The 19,931-nt window shown below is 42.3% G+C and overlaps 1 protein-coding gene across 3 annotated transcripts in view; it reads left to right on the top strand.

The window, feature by feature from the left end:
* Positions 1-19,931, top strand: part of LOC126191356 (trafficking protein particle complex subunit 8) — a 313,324-nt gene that overhangs the window by 26,952 nt on the left and 266,441 nt on the right. For 2 of the 3 annotated variants that reach the window (XM_049932196.1, XM_049932197.1), the window contains exons 4-5: positions 721-1,049; positions 14,881-15,123. In XM_049932196.1, the coding sequence (XP_049788153.1) occupies positions 721-1,049; positions 14,881-15,123 (572 nt within the window). The remainder of the gene's footprint in view (positions 1-720; positions 1,050-14,880; positions 15,124-19,931) is intronic. The other variant, XM_049932199.1, reaches the window with a different exon arrangement.

Genomic DNA, 19,931 nt, shown 5'->3' on the forward strand with positions numbered 1-19,931 from the left:
GATCATTTAACAGTGATTTATTCATGCAAAAGTGTGCTGTTGTCAAAACAGGAATCTAATAGATGTTAATTTGTTTTCTCGGATCGTAATTTCGAACCTTAGTTCTCTCGAGAGTGCTTCACTTGAATGTGTGTGAATCCAAAGAAGCCTGCAGAGCTCATCATTCATGTTGTTCAGCATGTTGAATGATAAATTATACAGTCTGAAGGCTCAGGTATGTCCATTATTTAGTACTTACATGTAAATAATAAAGCAAATGTAATTGAGTTGTTAGAGGTATTGAATTATTGCAACTTTAATCGTCAGGGATATGTTGTTATTCACAATAGTACACCACTAAAATTCTCCTGATTTTTCACTTTTGAAAGTTGGCATATCTGAATTTGTAATTCTTGGTATAGCACATTGCATTTCATCCTTTCTCTGTTGTCTTAACATGTGCAAGATAGAGTGATTGTGTGTGTCAGTGCAAGTGAGGTGGGAGTTAGGGGCATCAGTGTCTTTTTGTAGGGTTGATGCTCACTGTGTAACAATTTTAGTGATTTTATCCTCATTTGTTTTCTCTTAATATGTGTAAGGTCTCTGATCAAGACTGATGTATAACACCACAGACAGTTGTGATTATTACTTCAAATTTGTGAGTTTTTCTATCAGATTCTCTGTGTGTTATCTTTTTAAGTATTGTCATTAGTTGCATCTATCCTTGACACTGAAATACAGGTATATTGGTTGTCTCTTCTGCTGAAACTAACCCTCTGGACATGTTGGTGCACATGGGACAGCAACTCCAACAGCTGCAGAATGTTACTCCCGCAAAGCTGCCCAAGTGGTTTTGTCCTGATGTTCTTCGATATTATGTGCTGCTGCATGATGTATCAGGCTCTACCAGTGAAAGGGCGGAAGCCGTATTTGAGACAATGAAAACTACGTATGGAATAAATTCTTGCTATATGTTGCAGATAAATTCTAGAGTTGCAGGACATAAGGAGGATCTGAGTCACCTTCCAGACCCTTGGTGCCAGTTTCTCACCCGTCAGCATGATAGTCAGGTTCGTACTTTTTCATGCTAATAGTAGTTCTGATATATTTTATTGTGGAAGTTTCTTTGTGTCACTCAGCAGCAAGTCCCAGGAAAAATTGATAAGTAGATTTTTATAGGTGGTATGTATTATATAAGTTGATCTTTGCATTTTTAGTGCATGAAATTAGATTTTCTTCCATGTTTGCAAATATTGCACTTCATTGATTTACGTATGAATGAGCTTTGCATTACAGTTACATAGATTCATTTTTCAAGACATGAGTGCTGAATGCTGCCTTGTTTAATTAATTATATTTTTAATTTTTTCACCCTCCATCTAGTATCATTTCTGAATGTTTGTACAAGGAAAGAACAACATTTTGTGGTCTGTCCATGAGAGATAGTGTTTTACAGTTGAAAAATATTTTTTTACTTGATTCTCATTGTGGTCAATTATCTGTGTCTAAAGATTTTCCATCTCCAGAGTATGATTCTGGAAGATCTCAAAAATACCCTGCCTTCAGCTTTCATAATATTTTGATTGAGTTCAAAACATCTTCCAGCCACAAATTCCATGAGATGGAAATACATGGTAATCAGAGTGGTCAAAATGTGGTGAATATGGAGGATGTTCTAACGTTGCTTACTTAAAATCCCTTATTTTTCCATTTGTCAAAGCATCTTTGTGGACGTGTATGATGTCCTAAAGGAGGATTACTCTTTTTACATTTGCAATCATGACCACTTGAAATGTTTTGTAGCTATTTCATCTGCAAGACTTAGGTAATATTTGTAAGTTAGTGTTCATCAAAAGAATAATTGCTTCTCCATATCAGAAAATGTTGCCCATATATCTATCATTTCTGACTTGAAATAGTGAATCCTGTCTCATCCACAGTAGGAAATCAGCACACACTATCAGTAGGATTCTCTTAAAAATTGTCCTGACATTCATTTCACATCTAATTTTGGTCAATATTTGACTAATACTACTTTTCACAGATTTTATCAAAGCTGATTTTTCAAGGAAGATGCAAAATGGTGGTTATTCTGACATGCCTGTGACATCGTCTGTTTAATACAAATTGCTGATTGTCCAGCATCATGTTGCACACTTTTGTAATATTTTCATCTATGGTTGCAGTTTTGGGATGTCCTTCAAGTGGATTATATTTGTATTGTGCCAGCGATTTCTTAACTGTTCAGTGATAAAACAGCAGACAGGTTAAAAACCTACACAAACATTGAATGAATTTTCATCAACCAAAAAATCACCCTAAGCACATAATTTTGTGATAGCATGCAGTTTCAGTTTACCCATTTGGATGAAACACACACAGTTACTGTAAAATTCCACACAAACAATGATATTAAGTAGATCAAATTGACAGTTGATTTACGTTATTGTGCAACATGTTCAATAACAAAATTTTGTATGCAGCTTAACAACTAATGGAGTGGTCAGTGCTGCCATATATAACTAGAATGTACTAGTGTGCAGAAAACACAGTGCATATAATCTGTGTGTCAGTTATTCATGCTATATGCCTCTGTCCATTTGCATAAGTCAGTTAATAGGTACCATTGCCATCTCCATACCAGGTCAAGGAACATTGTACTTATCATGTTAGTTATGAGTGTACATAATTTTTTTAGATTCCATTCCCATTTTTGTGTCTTATTCCTTCACTTAGTTGACTAATTTTTCAAGTATCATGTATGTTAATTGATGCACAGTGTAATCTGAAGTCACTTTTGCATTGCGCTATTGATAAATTTTCCCCTTTGCAACAATATTAAAATAACACTTCAGTATTCTTACTAATTTCATTTAAAATATTCTCATATGTCACATAATTTCTGTGTCACTATTGAAGATTTGTAATTTTTAACTGAAATAACACATTTTTCAAATAACAGGAATCAGATGTGTTTCCTTGCCAAGTGATTGATATGGTCCCTGACATAATGTCATGTAATGTGATTATGCTGTTATAAAGCTCTGGTCGTTTTTTGATTTTGGATGGTATATCGTACAATTTTCCATGCGTTTAGAGTTTTCTCTCTCTAAAAATCCAGGTAATTTTCTACTTAGGTGTCACATTAAAATGTGGGTCTCTGTAATTAGTGGGTAATGTAATGGCAGCACATTGTCTATACATTCTTCCAGCCAGAAATTCGCAACTATGTTACATGCACTTGTATTATAATACGAACGGTGACAGTTATATTTTCATCATTGGCAAAGCCTTCTGAATAAGAAAAATCCAGGTCATGCATGGTTTGAATTCAGTGATAATGCTGAGTAAGGAAAATCTCAATTTGGAGAAAGGTAAAAGCTTACCGTATCTGACATCACCATCCTAGTAAAAACTGTGATATTAAAACTAAAACAGATATGTAAAAATGCATTACTCTGCATGTAATAAGACAACTGAAGTGAATGAAGCATGTGAAAATTTGTGCCTACAGATATGTAGTAGTTAGTGATTTGAGCAGCATTGAAAAGTAATATGTATCCTACCATTTTACAGTTTCTAAAAAATTAAATACAGCATGGCTGGAGATTGGAAGCAGCAGATTTGAGTAGGAGAATGGTTTCTCTCAACACAATTTTTTTATACATTAATCTTTGTCTTTGCCATTAATAATGTAAAATCTGTATTAATGTGTCCAGTAAAATTCTCCTTATTCTTGGACAACTTTTCAGTTTATTTTGTTCTTCCTTCAACTTTGCCACACCGACTTGACTGTTGTAGCCATGTTAGATGACTCTTTGTGTTGGTTTTAAATGTTCCCATCATGACATCTTGAGGTATCGTGTGTCCTGCCAGATATCAGTATTATCCAGGCACAATATTTCAACAATGTGACTCTTACCTTCATCAGGTGCTAACTGAGACTGCTCATGGAGCAGAATGGGTCCAGTATTTATATCTATTGACTTTACCTCCATTGCCTGTTCCAGGTGCTCCATCTACAGTCTCTTTCCCCTAGAAATGTCCTGAGATGTAGTGTCTTCAAACCAGTGCACATGGCCGTGAGCTGGCATTTCATTTCTGTCTGGTGCACCTGTTAGCAATCTGGTGTTCTAATCTCGGTATGGTGTATCTGGTGCTCTGTCTGAGACTTGTTCCCCATGTCCACATACTCAGTTCTTCACTATGCATAGTTGCATCTTTTAGCAGGATCCCAGACTCCACTGTGTTGGAATCCATTGTCATTATTCATGAGGTTTTCTTTGCAAGTCCTATACAACACCATCCCAGTATCTGGGGGTTGTACCAGAAGACTCGCTCCTCCATAGATTATGGTATGATTAAGTTCCAGAAGTGCTCGGCAGTGTGAAATTCAGTAGCCTGTCTCAGCCAGGTGTGCCTCTGGTACTCTTGGTATCTGATGTCCGCTGTCCTATTTTGGCCAATGTAGGACATGCTCCAATGCCAAGGTATATTATAAATTCCTGATGTTTGTAAACCGAAGTAATCTTTCACAATTCTTAGTAGCTGTTTTATTTTGATAGGTGGACAGAATGCATTCTCAAGTTATGCTTCTTGAGAATCCTGTTGATCTCTGCAGAAATAGATCCTGCATAGGACAAGTAAGCCACAGTGTTTACTTCATCTTGCTCTTCTTCTCTGTTGTGTGGTAGAGTGGCTGATTGAAAGACCTTCTGAATGTGCTTGACTGTAGATGCTCTATTTCTGGTGTCAAACAATCTTAGTCTGGCAAGATAGGTGCCCTGGGGACCAGTGTCTTCATAACTCCATTTTTCTGTGCTCGAGATTACACCTGCTAGCCTGCAGTTAAAAATCAGTGTTTGTTGGTTTGAGGTGCACACAATGGGCAAATGGCCCATCTGCACTCCTTTTGACTAGAACATCCAGAAATTTCAGCTGACCATTCTTTTCCCCCTGTGGGTCCGGGGTTAGAATAGACCTGAGGTATTCCTGCTTGTCGTACGAGGCAGCTAAAAGGAATTTCACACGTTTTGGTCTTTATGTGATGTTCCCCTGTAGGGTTTGACCTCCATTCTTCAAAATTTTCCTGAAGAGCGAGCCAATTGGAGAAGGGCGTCTTACAAGGTGCATCGTGTCCATCGTGCATTGAGATCTTTAGCCCACTTTCTTGTCGTTGCATTGCAGTCCTGCCCATTCTCCATCTCTTGGGCAAGGACACCTTCCTGGGTGCGTTTTCAACCATCCACTATGCAGAGTCAATTCCTGCATTGTTGATGACCATGGACATCTTTGCACCTGATATCCAGCACAGTAGCCAGTCCGTGGTGGAGCCGCCATGTGCCCTGTTGGTTATAGCCCCCTCACCACACAGGGATTGCTCTGCTGATGCCTGCGCCGTTAACTCCCCACTAATGCCAAGGTGTAGATGTCCATCCCCCTGGGGCATTGGGACTTCCGGCAATGGCCGTCCTGCCAGGTGGCCTTTGCTGCAGCTGGGTGGCACCCGTGGGGAGGGCCCCTGGTTGGAGTGGGTGGCATCAGGGCAGATGACATGCGATGAAGCGTAGTCCATCATCTCTTGCTGGTGTTGAAACACCGGCAGTCTCGAAGCAATCACGAGCTGATTTCAACGCACAGAAGTACAACCCCAAATTGTTCCCCTCCCTTGCCATACCATGGAAGGAACGTCAGGCTAAGGATGGCAGTGGATCTTATTCGTCCCGGTACCTTGTATGTTCAAGAGCTTATGGGGAATCTTTCATGATGATGAAGCCTCAGTTTTTTGTTGAGCATTTAGAGGACAAGCTCAGGGAGGTGGAGGCTTGTCCAAAATGAGATCTGGCTCTGTCTTGATCAAAACAGCATCCTCTGCCCAGTCACGGGAGTTACTCGCTTGTGACAAGCTGGGGGATGTTTCTGTAACCATCACGCCCCATAAGAACTTAAATATGGTCCAGTGTATCAAATTTCACAGAGACCTTCTTTTGCAGTTTGACGATGAGCTGCGGACCAGTTTAGAGCGGCAAGGTGTACATTTCATCCAGTGTGTCCACTGGGGTCCGAAGGATAATCAGGTTGCCACCAGTGCCTTCATCTTGGCCTTTGAGGGTGATAAATTGCCTGAGAAGGTCAAGGTGATGGTCTACCAGTGTGATGTAAAGCCCTATATCCCTCTCCCGATGCGGTGCTTTAAGTGTTGGAAGTTTGGCCATATGTCTTCCTGCTGTACATCCAGAGTCACATGCCGAGATTGCAGATGCCCATCACATCCCAATACTCCATGTGCCCCACCTCCCATTTGTGCCATCTGTGGAGAGCACCATTCGCCTTGCTCGCCTCACTGCAGGATTCTCCAGAAAGAAAGGAAAATCATGGAGTAAAAGACCCTGGACAGACTGACCTACACTGAGGCTAAGAGAAAATTTGAATGCCTGTATCCTGTGCGTATGACATCGTCTTATGCCGCCGCTACATCTGTTCTGGCACCATCAGCTCCGCCAGCCCAGGTCACCTCTCAGAGCTGGAAGACTACACCTACCCCCTTGATGGTGGGGGCCATTTCCCTCCCTGTTGCTTCTGCACCACCTACTTCGGGACCAACACTGCCCCAACCATTTAGGACATCCATCCCCACTTCTAAGCTGGAGAAGCCTAAGTCTTCTTTGTCTTCTTTTGCTAGGAAGGGCTCCCTTGGGTCACTCCCTTCCCAGGTTTCTTCTAGTGGTAAAGATGACACACGCCAGTGGCTGAAGAGGCAAAAAGCAGCTGGTTGTACGGCTTCACACTCATCCTCAGTCCCAGAGACTGAGCCAGTGAAGTTCTCCCAGCCAGGGAAACCTAAGGAGCAGCAAGAGAAATCCAAACAGAAAACCCTTAAGACCAACGAAACTGTGGTGGCACCCACACCACCGCTACGTACAAGCTCTGTGGCTGAGGATGGGGTGGAGATTTTGGCGTCCGCTGAGGATCTAGATCTCATCAGACCCTCAGACACAATGGTTATAGACTGCTCAGGCAATATATCTGTGGCAGCAGGTGACTGAGGTGTAAATTGCCTCACTGAATGTTCCACACCTCCCCAGTCTCAAGATGTCATCCTCCAGTGGAATTGCAGTGGTTTTTTCCACCGCCTGGCTGAGCTATGACAACTGTTAAGCTTTACACCTGCTATCTGCATTGCCCTCCAGGAAACCTGGTTCCCAGCAATGCGGACCCCTGCCCTCCGCGGCTGTAAGGGGTAGTACAGGAACCGTAGCGACTATAATCGAGTGTCAGGTGGAGTTTGCGTTTATGTCCTAAACTCGGTCTGTGGTGAACATGTGCCCCTTCAGACCCCTCTTGAAGCTGTGGCTGTCAGAATAAGGATGACACAGGAAATAACTGTCTGCAATGTATATCTTCCTCCAGATGGTGCAGTACCCCTGAATGTATTAACAGCACTGACTGTTCAACTCCCTAAACCTTTCCTACTTCTGGGAGATTTTAATGCCCATAACCCCTTGTGGGGTGGTGCTATGCTTACTGGCTGAGGCAGAGATGCTGAAGCTTTACTGGCGCAATTTGACCTCTGCCTGTTAAATACTGGGGCCGCCACACATTTCAGCGTGGCTCATGGTAGTTACTTGGCCATTGATTTATCAATTTGCAGCCCAGGACTTTTCCCATCTCTCTACTGGAGAGCACATGATGACCTTTGTGGTAGTAACCACTTCCCCATCTTCCTGTCACTGCCCCAGCATAAGGCACTCAAATGCCTGCCCAGATGGGTTTTGAACTAGGCGGACTGGGGAACTTTCACCTCTGCTGTCACTGCTGAATCTCCCCCACACAGTAACATCGATGTGATGGTTGAGCAGGTGACTAGCACAATTGTTTCTACTGCAGAAAACGTGATGCCTTGCTCTTTAGGGTGCCCGAGGCGTGAGGCAGTCCCTTGGTGGTCGCTGGAAGTCACTGAAGCAATTAAGGAGCATCAGCGAGCTCTACAGCGGCATAAGTGGCATCCTTCCCCGGAGCATGTCATAGCCTTTAAATGGCTCTGTGCCCGTGTTTGTTACCTTATCAAACAATGAAAGGAGGAGTGTTGGGAGAGTTATGTCTCCACCATTGGGTGCCACACGTCACCTTCCCAAGCCTGGGCAAAGATCAAACGTCTTTACGGGTACCAGGCCACAACAGCTGTCCCTGGTGTTACCATAAATAGCGAGTTATGTACTGATGCATGCACAGTTGCCGAGCACATTGCTGAGCACTGTGCTCGAGCCTCTGCATTGGAGAATTACCCCCCAGCTTTTCGCACAGTCAAACGGTGGCTGGAAGGAAACGTCCTCTCATTCACTACATGCTGCAGTGAATCCTATAATGCCCACATTTACAGAGTGGGAGCTCCTCAGCGCTCTTGCACATTGCCCCAACACAGCTCCTGGGCCTGATTGCATCCACAGCCAGATGATTAAACATCTCTCATCTGACTACAAGCGACATCTTCTTGTCATCTTCAACCAGATCTGGTGCGATGGCGTCTTTCCATCGCAGTGGCGGGAGAGCACCATCATTCCAGTGCTCGAACCTGGTAAAAATCTGCTTGATGTGGATAGCTATCAGCCTCACCAACATTCCTTGTGAGCAGCCGGCACGTATGGTATGTCGGCGGTTGGGTTGGTTCCTGGAGTCAAGTGGCTTGCTGGCTCCATGTCATTGCGGCTTCCGCCTGGGTCGCTCTACCACTGATAATCTTGTGTCCATCGAGTCTGCCATCTGAACGGCCTTTTCCAGATGGCAACACCTGATTGCCATCTGTTTTGACTTACGTAAAGCATACGACATGACTTGGCGACAGCATATCCTTGCCACATTATATGAGTGGGGTCTCCGAGGACCATTCCCGATTTTTATCCAAAACTTCCTGTCACTCCGTACTTTGCGTGTCCATGTTGGTGACTCCCATATTTCCTTCCGTATCCAGGAGAATGGAGTCCTGCAGGGCTCTGTATTGAGTGTCTCTCTCTTTTTAGTGGCCATTAACGGTCTAGCAGCAACTGTCAGGTCCTCCATCTCACCTTCTCTATATGCAGACTGACTTCTGTTGTACCGTTGTTGCTTAGCGGCGCATCCAGGGAGCCATCCACAAGGTGCAGTCATGGGCTCTAGCCCACGGCTTCCAGTTTTCAGCCGCAAAGTTGTGTGTTGTGCACTTCTGTCGGTGTCATACCGTTCATCCGGAACCCACACTTTACATTAATGACGATCCACTGACTGTAGTGGAGACATATCAATTCCTAGGACTGGTTTTTGATACTCAATTGACTTGGTTCCCTCATGTTCGTCAGCTTAAGCAGAAGTGCTGGCAGCACCTCAATGCCCTCCGTTGCCTGAGCAACACCAGTTGAGGTGCAGATCGCTGTATGCTGCTGCAGCTCTACACAGCCCTTGTCCAATCTTGAATTGACTATGGGAGTGTGGTTTATGGTTCGACAGTGCCTTTAGCATTGCATTTACTCGACCCTATGCACCATTGTGGGGTTCGATTAGTGACAGGAGCTTTTAAGACGAATCCGGTGACCAGTGTACTGGTGGAAGGTGGTGTCCCTCCACTGCAGATCAGACATGTGCAACTGCTCGCCAGTTACGCAGCACACATTCATAGTTCCCCTGAGCATCCGAATTACCGTCTCCTTTTCCCACCCGCGGCAGTCCATCTCTCGCATCGGCGACCCAGATCGGGGCTAACGATTGCGGTTTGCATGCGGTCCCTTCTCTTCGCACTGGAGTCCTTTCCTTTACCACCTCTACTTGCGGTCCATTCACATACGCCTCCATGGTGTACGCCTTGGTCGCAGCTTCGTCTGGACCTTTTGCATGGCCCTAAGGACTCTGTTAACCCTGCCGCTCTTCGCTGCCACTTCCTCTCGATTCATGATGTGTTCTGGGGTCCTGAAGTGGTTTACACAGACGGCTTTATGGCTGATGGTCACCTAGGCTTTGCTTATCTTCATGGAGGACATATTGAACAGCACTCCTTGCTGGTTGGCTGCAGTGTTTTCACTGCAGAGCTGGCGGCCGTATCTCATGCTCTTGAGTACATCCGCTCATGCCCTGGCAAGTCATTTCTCCTGTGTACTGACTCATTGAGCAGCCTACAAGCTATCAACCAGTGCTACCCTCGCCACCCTCTGTAGTGTCTGTGGTGTTTGTGTGGACCCCAGGACACGTTGGAATTCCTGGAAACGAACTTGCCGACAGGCTGGCCAAACAGGCTATGTGGAAACCGCTTCTGGAGATAGGCATCTCTGAAGCTGGCCTGCATTCTGTCTTACACCACAGGGTTTTCCGGCTTTGGGAGACGGAATGGGCTAACAGCACACACAACAAACTGTGTGTCATTAAGGAGACTATGATTGTGTGGAAGTCTTCCATGCAGGCCTCTCGCAGGGAATCAGTTGTCCTCTGCTGGCTCCGCATTGGCCATATGTGGCTAATGCATGGTTAGCTACTCCATCGTGAGGACCCACCTCAGTGTCGCTGTGGCTCCCAAATGATAGTCGTCCACCTCTTACTGTATTGCCCACTTTTAGCCGCTCTGCAGCAGACTTTTAACTTCCTCAGCATGCTGCCTTCGGAGTTGGGCGACAATGCCTCCACGGCAGCTTTAGTTTTGTTTTATCCGTGAGAGTGGGTTTTATACTTCTATGTAGGTTTCAGCACATGTCCTTTGTCCCTCTGTCCCCTCCATCCTAGTGCTTTTAGGGTGGAGATTTTAATGTGTTGCAGAGTGGCTGGTTTTCCCATTTTATTCTCGTGGCTGGCCAGCCACTGTAATCTGCTTTCATGTTTTACTCTCTTCTGTTTCTAGCATATCTCTGTTATTTTCTTGTCCTCTTTTGTTCCTTTTAGTGTTCGCTGCCTTCCTTTCATTCTTGTGGCTTTCCCTTTCTTTCCATTTTGTGTTATATGAATCGTCTGTTTTATTCTCACACTTGTGGTATTGTTTTATTAGGAACAAGGGACTGATGATCTCGTAGTTTGGTCCCTTCCTGCCTTTAAACCAACCAACCAACCAACCAACCTACCTGACCGTTATTTTCCACTTTCATAGTGAACTTTAGATTTGGGTAGTGTTCCAAAACTCTCCATGCCATGAGGACAGACCACAAATGTATCAGCCACATACCTGAAGAAGCATGTGGGGTTGTACCTAGCTGTCTCTAATGCTTCTTCCGAAAATTTCTCCACGAGCAGATTGGCAACCACTGAAGATGGGGAACTGCCCATGGCCATTCCTTTTTATCTGCTCATCTATTTATAACATTTTGAATCGGCTGAGCTTACAAAGCTATTCTAAGTTTTTGATTTGAATCAAAGCTATCGCAGTTATCCTAACTGAATGATTTGAACCCAACGTCCTTGAAGGCATTGACTGTCTTCAAGCACCTTAGTCACAACTCCTTGAAAGTAAACAGACAGAGTCTACTCCAGTTTCATGAAGCTGTTGTGTTAATCTGGCTGAATTATGGACCCACAGTATACAGATTGGAGATACATATATAAAGGCTATTGACTCAAACCTCCATGAAGATATTAGGCTGGTCTCTGTGCCAAGGCTGGAGGGCTGCAATGTGTCATACAGTGGCAGATCCTTGTGGTTGTAGAATCACTGGTATTGGCATACTGTTGGTTGCCATTCATTAGGATCTAATTTCAGGACTGTGAGTGTTCAGGGCATCCACACAAAGTACCACATAGTAGCATTAACAAGGGGACCACACCTACTCATCATCACCGATTTTGCCCAAATTTGTGGTGAATGTAAGGCTTGGTCAGAAATATAGGTACAGAAGTGGGAGTTCCAGATGGCTGGGCATTAAGAAAAAATAGCATATCTGGCATGTGTCAGGTCAGGCATGAACTATTTGTGTTACCACAGTTTCCAGGCAGTGCCTGGCGCAACAGAGACAGTATAACCTGATAATCTGAGGGTCGTGGGGTCGAGTCTCTGATTTTTTTTTTTTCCCCCAGTCCAGAGACTGGTTTGATGCAGCTCTCCATGCTACTCTATCCTGTGCAAGTGTCTTCATCTCTGAATAACTACTGCAATCTACATCCTTCTGAATCTGCTTACTTTATTCATCTCTTGGTCTCCCACTATGATTTTACGCTCCACACTTCCCTCCAGTACTAAGTTGGTGATCCCTTGATGCCTCAGAATGTGTCCTACCAACTGATCCCTTCTTCTAGTCAAGTAGTGCTACAAATTCCTGTTTTCCTCAATTCTATTCAGTACCTCCTCATTAGTTATGTGATCTACCCATCTAATCTTCAGCATTCTTCTGTAGCACACATTTCGAAAGCTTCTATTCTCTTCTTGTCTAAACTAATTATCGTCCATGTTTCAGTTTCATACATGGCTACGCTCCATACAAATACTTTCAGAAAAGATTTCCTGACACTTAAATCTGTAATTGATGTTAACAAATTTTCTTCTTGAGAAATGCTTTCCTTGCCATAGCTAATCTACATTTTATATCATCCATACTGCTCAGTATTTTTAAAATTAAGTGGTTCTCTAGGCATAGTCTCTTTTTTTTTTTTTTTTAATTTTTATGTTATGCTGCAAATAAATCAACATAATGCTCAGTATATTACATTTATTAATATTTTCATAAAAGGCGTGAAAAGGAAAGGCAGAGAAAAATTTGAAATCGCAAATAAATTTCCAGGAAAGTATTGTAAAGCATACATGAGAACTTCGTGTATAAAATTAAATTCTTTTGTTGTTTTGGTGTTGACTTACATGTGCTGGGATGATATTCATAGTAACTACAGTGGAAGCAATAATTTTCTCCATATTTGCACCCTTTTTAAGCACTATACTTTTAAAATTACATTGTTCTTTTTAAGTTTCTGTAGGGAAACAAACTTGGTTTACATTCATGAAACTGATGAAACATGAAGTCCTGCCTTTCCTGTAATTACAATCTTTCTTGGAACTTATTTGAAAAGTCTATGTGGAAGCTGTAAGTGTAATCCTTTCTTGAAAATTTGTTTGCAATCCCAAAATGTCCTCTGCCTTTCCATTTTATGCCCTTTATGAAAATATTAATAAATACACCATATGGACATTATAGCAGTTTATTTGCAGTGTGAATAATGTAAAAGTTGGAAAAAAAAAGAAAAGAAGTTTCTGCTTAGAGACTCAACCCCACGACCCCTGGATTACTGTTCGGTGCTCTTTCTACTGTGCCTGCTACTGCATAGAAACTACACAGCATAAGTGGCTTGTGCCTTGTCCGACACATGCCAGAAATGCTATTTTTTTCTAAATGCTTCATTATCTGGAGCTCCTGCTTCTGTCATTTTCATTTCTGGCCAAGCCCGCATGTACCATACATTTAAGCGAAATTGGTGATGATGAGGAGACATAGTCCCCTTGTAAGTGTCTAACAAATACCAACTCTACTCAACTCATGATTAGAGCCACGTAGAAACTGGGTGGCTCTAGCCCTGAGCTATGTAAAGAATTATTTTAGATTTAATGAATTGTAGGGGGCGTCACTCCTGGATTTGTTGTTATTAATGCATTGTTTTGTAGTTTTTTAATGTTTACCACAATTACATGACCATTTCCACAATCTGCCTAAACAGGGGGCTGTCATGGCTGCTCTGTGATTTACGCTATGACCTGTAGATCCATTTACCAATCAAATTTACTGTGTTTGATTCAGAATTATATAGGATTTTGATAACACTGGAGCAAGTGAGATATACCAGGACTGTGGAATTTTTCATCAGCTCTTACTCCTTGAGTCTACTGCTGTACAACAAATGTACTCAAGCAAACAAACAAATCTAAGCTATCCAGAATATCCTTGAATGTCTACAAAGGCATGGGTCAGTGGTTCAATTTCACTTGGTACCAGCCTGCATTGGCATTCAGGATGAAAAGCAGATGATATCCAGGAAAGCATACACTGAAAATCATTTTGTTGAATTTGTTGTGCCCCTAAATACACTCTCTTCACTATTAAGGTACTACGTTGTGCATAAGTGGGAAGAGAAGTGGCTGGAAATGAGAAACTATAGCTGATTTTACCAGCTGCTGCTTACTCAAATTTGGTGTGTCACCTTTTAAGTACGAAGCTGAGATAGTCTTCATCTACAAATAATAACTCCTCCAAAAGAAATTTTTTAATAAAAATGAGTTGTCAGTTACATACCTGAAATTACTATTTATATTGCAGTCGCTGTAGAAACAATATGGAGCAGTTGTAATATATTTCTAGATTTCTTACTAAATACTGGTTCTCAGAACTTCATAATGCTGGCTTTCATGGGATACTTGGTGTCCATTTTCAAACATTGGCCAGTTCAAATATTTCCCTGTCTCTGTGGGTCAAACAAACCTATTACCATATATGTGCTGCCCTTCTTTGTGTACATTTAAATATCCCATGTTTCTGTGGGTCCCACACACTTGAGCAATATTCTAGCGTCCTTTGTAGACCAAGTGCATGCTCCCCATATACTATCCATGAATCAAGGGTGATGATAACCTTGCCATTGAGTTCCCCTAAACCTAAATCTCCCCCCCCCCTCTCTCTCTCTCTCTCTCTCTCTGACACACACACACACACACACACACACACACACACACACACACACACACAGAGATTGAGTCTACCACACGCTTTATCTACAACTGAGTTTTTGTGATCATTTCATAACTGGCATTAACTATGGATACTAGATTTGTCATGTTATCCACTGAGTAATGTCTTTTTGTCATATTAATTGTCACATTTTCACTACTGATACTGTACATTTTGTTGCTCTGAAGTTCAGTAGTATGCTGCACCATTTTTGGTAAATTTAGTTGTAGCTTTGTGTGTGTCTTGTTTGTAGGATGCCAGTGATCACGATAGTAGTCCACGGACTCCTGCAGAGGTTGGCGGGGTGACGGGTATGCCGAGCTGTGTGAGTGCCGACGTTAGCTGTGACAGTGCCTCTCCAACTGAGGTAATAAAGTCTGGCAGTGCTCTTGAAGTGGCCCAGGAAGCGGGCGAGAACTCACCTGTCCCGGTCACCCACCACCCCCTCAGCCCTGATGCCGATGTCCGAGATTGTTTAGTAGTTAACTCAGACGAGGTATTACCTTGATAGTAAAATTTTTTTCTTCAAACTTGGTAAATATTGGGAAATATTGCATTAATTACCTAATCATTGTTTGTTTTTCTATTACTGCCCACATACTGCATATTGTTTATATTTGTTGTGAAAATCTAGCGGAAAACTATCATTGCTCAAGGTGTTAATAAAGAGGGAACTAGGTAGTTTCTTCGTCTTGTGAGAAATGCAGCTAGTTATTTACTTGGAATAAGTATAGAGAATTTAAAACATTTTTGAACTGATCTATTTTTAATACTTCTGTCTTGTATTTCCTTAAGTGTCACCTGCCTTGAAGTATAACAGAGGCTTGAGTTGTTTAGAACATGATACTTGTTTCATTGCCTGTTGCATTGGTGCATGGAGATAAGTTTTTGTTCATATTCTATACCACAGTAGGCTTCCATGACAGCTGCAGAAGTGCCCAAAGTTGAGTACAACATCCAAAGGTACAGTAACACTGTTTTTGAGGCAAATACTTCATTCAGTTATATTTGGAAATTTTATAACAACACATGCTTAGCCTTTAAATTAACGGACTGGAATATAAGGTCACTCGGATTTTGTTTCCTGTTACACTTAGTGGTAAGTCATTGTTGCTGACCTTTCTAGGCAGTACCTACATAAAAAGTATATTATTAAATATAAGTTCCAAGGTACACAGGCAACCCAGTAAGTAAGTCTGCAGTCCCAATTTTCTGAGCATACTCTTTCAAAAACAAATGTCAAATATTCTTGTTTATCTTTTTGCAAGAGTGCAATTCTGATTGAATTTATCCACAGTAAATAAACATTACCACCTAAAATTTGGTATCTGTCTTCTATATTAATAGTGAGCTTACTTTTGTTAATCTGACTTTAGGTATCTAAAGCTTTCTCTTGCTGGCATGACATTTTCTTTGTATAATCATCTTCCAATATTGTTTGCAATAAATATGTGCACTTTGCTTCGGGTATGCTTTAGGTGTGAAACAGTTATCCCACTTTCTGCTACAGAAAAGCAATTTTCTCTAAAGTAATGTCAATAGAAATATGCTATATGGGAGTCACTTCATCATTTTAATTTTCTTTACTCCTGTCATTAGCACATACTTACGTGATCCATAATAAAATGGAGACATCTAAAAGCCAAGGAGGTAAGTACAATTTTTGGGTACCTGGAGTTGATTACATCACTGAGTGGGTAAGAGTTCTTGTGTTGACATAACATGGGATATATGTTGTGATGAGAGGTTCAGAGATCTAGCAGAAGAAATAAGTAGCCCAGCCTGATTTAAAATGTATTCCTTGGTTGCTAAGGAAAATAAAACTGCATAGCCAAATTATTCTCAAAATGTTGTCCCCTTGGCAGTATGCTGTGGCTCAAAAGTGATAAATATATATGCTGATATGGACTTTGAAGTTGAAAATGTTCTAAGAGATAAGATTTTCAAGCTTAATTACAGGGAAAATTGCAAATATATTCGCTTAGGTAATGGTTATTAAGAGTATGGATGAATTTTATTTGGGCTGCCAAGAAATTATTTGTCACTTGTTGAAGTTGTTTTAAATTTTACCTCTTGTTGCAGGTATGAATTTCTACCTCTTGGTTGTGGATGATACAGTTTTTGAAACCGTAGTTGCTGAGTGGACTTTTTTTAACAAGATTTATTTTATCAGGAATTTGGCATCATTGGGAAAACTGTACATTATTGTCAGTGAGAAATTTTTATTCCAGAACACTAGTAACAGGTAGTGGCTACAGCTTCTGAAAGGTTTGTTGTTGAAAGGGTGAATGAGACAACTTCTAAACAGTTGACCTTCTGAAACAGCATATTAAGAACACTGTGGAAAGGCTTTCACAACAAGCAATGGATTTTTTTTAAATTTTTTAGGAAGGGTAACTAACACTACTGTTTTATGGTCAGTCATTGATCACTGTATTCTGTTGTCAAGAACTTGAACTGTAACCACCATCACTGGGGCAGCATAGACATGTGATTCCAAAGGAACCCCACTGAAATTGCCTTCAGCTGAAGATACACAAGAATCTTATGGACTAAACTGTGCTATATTTCACTAATCTGATATGGACTTCGAAGTTGAAAAATGTTAAATTTTCAAGCGTAATTGTGGGGAAAATTACTTTTGCATCTGTACTCTGTAAACCTCCATGAAGTACATGGCGGACGATAAGCCATATTGTACGTTATTAGGGTTTCTTCCCATCCCAGTCATGTATGGAGTGCAGGAAGTTCCATGTGTCAAGTTCTTCTAACAATGTATTGTCATCCTGTAGAGTGAAATTACCACACTGCACAAATTGAGCACTCCACATAGGAAGTGATGGAGATCTGGTGAGCAGCAAAATATCCACCACTCTTACACACGCTGTCCTTTCCTTTGATGGATAGTAATGGCTTCCAGCTTTTTGCTGGAGGCAAAATACTTTGTCATTTTCAAAGCTAAACTGCCACTTATTGGAGATGGTAATGTCGTTTGATTAAGCTGCAGTCTGCAGAAAGCACTTAATGAGAACTTACTTTCTTCGAGTGCATGCCAACACATATTGGCAGTATTATGAAAAGAATAGATTGCTACTCACCACATAGTGGAGATGTTGAACTGCAGACAGGCGCAACAAAAAGACTGCTACACACTGTCTATGGCTGCTGAGCCCAGACTTTGAGCAACAGTGCGTGATGTGAGAAGCAATACGGGTTGTGGGGTTAAGGAAGAGGCTGGGGTGGGGAGGGTAGGGGGTCAGTAAAGTGCTGCTTGTGGAAGCATAAAGTGGTGAGGAGGGGAGAGAGTAGGGCAGGTAGGTGCACTCAAGAGGTTAGACGGAAGGGGGCGGAAAAATGGAGTAAAAAGACTGTGGATTTGTTGGTGTAATAGAAGGCTTTGTAGTGCTGGAGTGGGAACAAGGAAGGGGATTGTGGATGAAGTGGCTAACAAAGGTTGAGGCCACAAGGGTTTGGGGAATGTCATACATATTGTAGGGAGGGTTCCCACCTGTGCAATTCAAAAAAGCTGATGCTGGTACGAAGGATCCAGATGGTATAGGCTGTGAAACAGCTTAACTTGTATATCACATGACTAGTTTCACAGGGAGCCCTGCCTTTCATGGGATAGGTGTTGCTTGTGACTGACAGGACTTGCATCTAGGTCTATTACAGGGATATGAGCCATGAGGCAATGGGTTGGGAGCAGGAGTTGAGTAGGAATGAAGGTGGATATTGAGTAGGTTTGGTGGGCAGTGGAATACCACTGTGAGAGGGGTGAGTAATACATTCCTCATTTCAGGGCATGACAAGACATAGTTGAAACCCTGGAGGAGAACGTGATTCAGTTGCTCCAGTCATGGGTTGTACCGAGTCGTGAGGGGAATGTGGCCAGACAGTGAGACTTTGGGAGGTATGGATGACTGGATAGGTAAGACACGGTAGATGTGTTTCTCTAAAAGTTTGGATGGGTAATTACAGTCTATGAAGGCCTAAGTGAGACGCTTGCTATATTTGGAGAGGGACTGTTTGTCACTGTAGATGCAGTAGCCACAGGTGGTTAGGCTTTATGTAAGGGACTTCTCGGTATGGAATGTGTGGCAGCTGTTGAATTGGAGGTATTGGTATTGGTTGGTAGGTTTGATATGGACAGAGGTACTAATGTAGCCATCTTTGAGGTGGAGGTCAATATTGAGGAAGGTGGTTTGTTTAGTTGAGAAGGATCAGATGTAGTGAATGGCGGAAGGTGTTGAGGTTCTGCAGGAATGTGGACAGGGTATCCTCACCCTTCATCCATATCATCAAAATGTCAGCAATGAATCTGAACTAGATGAGGGGCTGGAATTCTGGGAGGTTAGGAAGGATTCCTCTAGATGACCCATGAATAGGTTGGCATCGGATGGTGCCATGCAGGTGCCCATCGTTGCAGCATGTATAGGTTTGTATTTGATGCCTTCAAAGGAAAGTAATCGTGGGTAAGGGTATAGTTGATAGTGGTGAGCAGGAAGGAGGTTGTATGTTAGGAATCCATCAAGCATTGGGAAAGGTAGTGTTAAATAGCGGCAAGCTAATATCCTCTGCCAGCTCTTCACAGTTCCTGTTCCTCTACCACATGATGTCCTGCTTTTCAGTATTGATACTACTTCCCTTTACATTAACTTCCCTAGTGCCCATGGCCTTGCCATTATTGAAGAATACCTTTCTCAATACTCGATGCGTTCCAAACGTACAATGTCCTTCCTGCTCACCATGACCAACTATACCCTCACCCACAATTACTTCTCCTTTAAAGGCATCAACAACAAACCTATACATGGTACAGCAATGGGCACAGGCATTACACCATCCTATGCCAACCTATTTGTGTGCCATCTAGAGGAATCCTTCCTAACAATCCTGAATACCACCCTCTCCCCTGGGTCAGATTTGTTGTTGAAATTTTGGTGATGAGAGTGAGTATACCCTGTCCACACTCCTCCAGAACCTCAACACCTTCTCTTCCATTCACTTCACCTCTTCCTCCTCAACCTAACAAGCAACTTTCCTTGATGTTGACCTCCACCTCAAAAATGGCATCATCAGTACCTCTGTCCATATCAAACATAGCAACCAATACCACTATCTCCAATTCGACAGCTGCCACCCATTCCATACCAAGAAGTCCCTTCCAAACAGCTTAACCACGTGTGTCTGTCACAGCCAAAGTGACAAGCAGTCCCTTTGCAGATATACCAAGCATCTCATTGACACCTTCAAAGACTGTAATTACCCGCCCAACCTTGTAGAGAAGCAAATGTCCCATGCCTT

The sequence above is a fragment of the Schistocerca cancellata genome, chromosome 6 (assembly GCF_023864275.1).
Source record: "Schistocerca cancellata isolate TAMUIC-IGC-003103 chromosome 6, iqSchCanc2.1, whole genome shotgun sequence".
In the NCBI taxonomy this organism is placed as follows: Eukaryota; Metazoa; Arthropoda; class Insecta; order Orthoptera; family Acrididae; genus Schistocerca; species Schistocerca cancellata.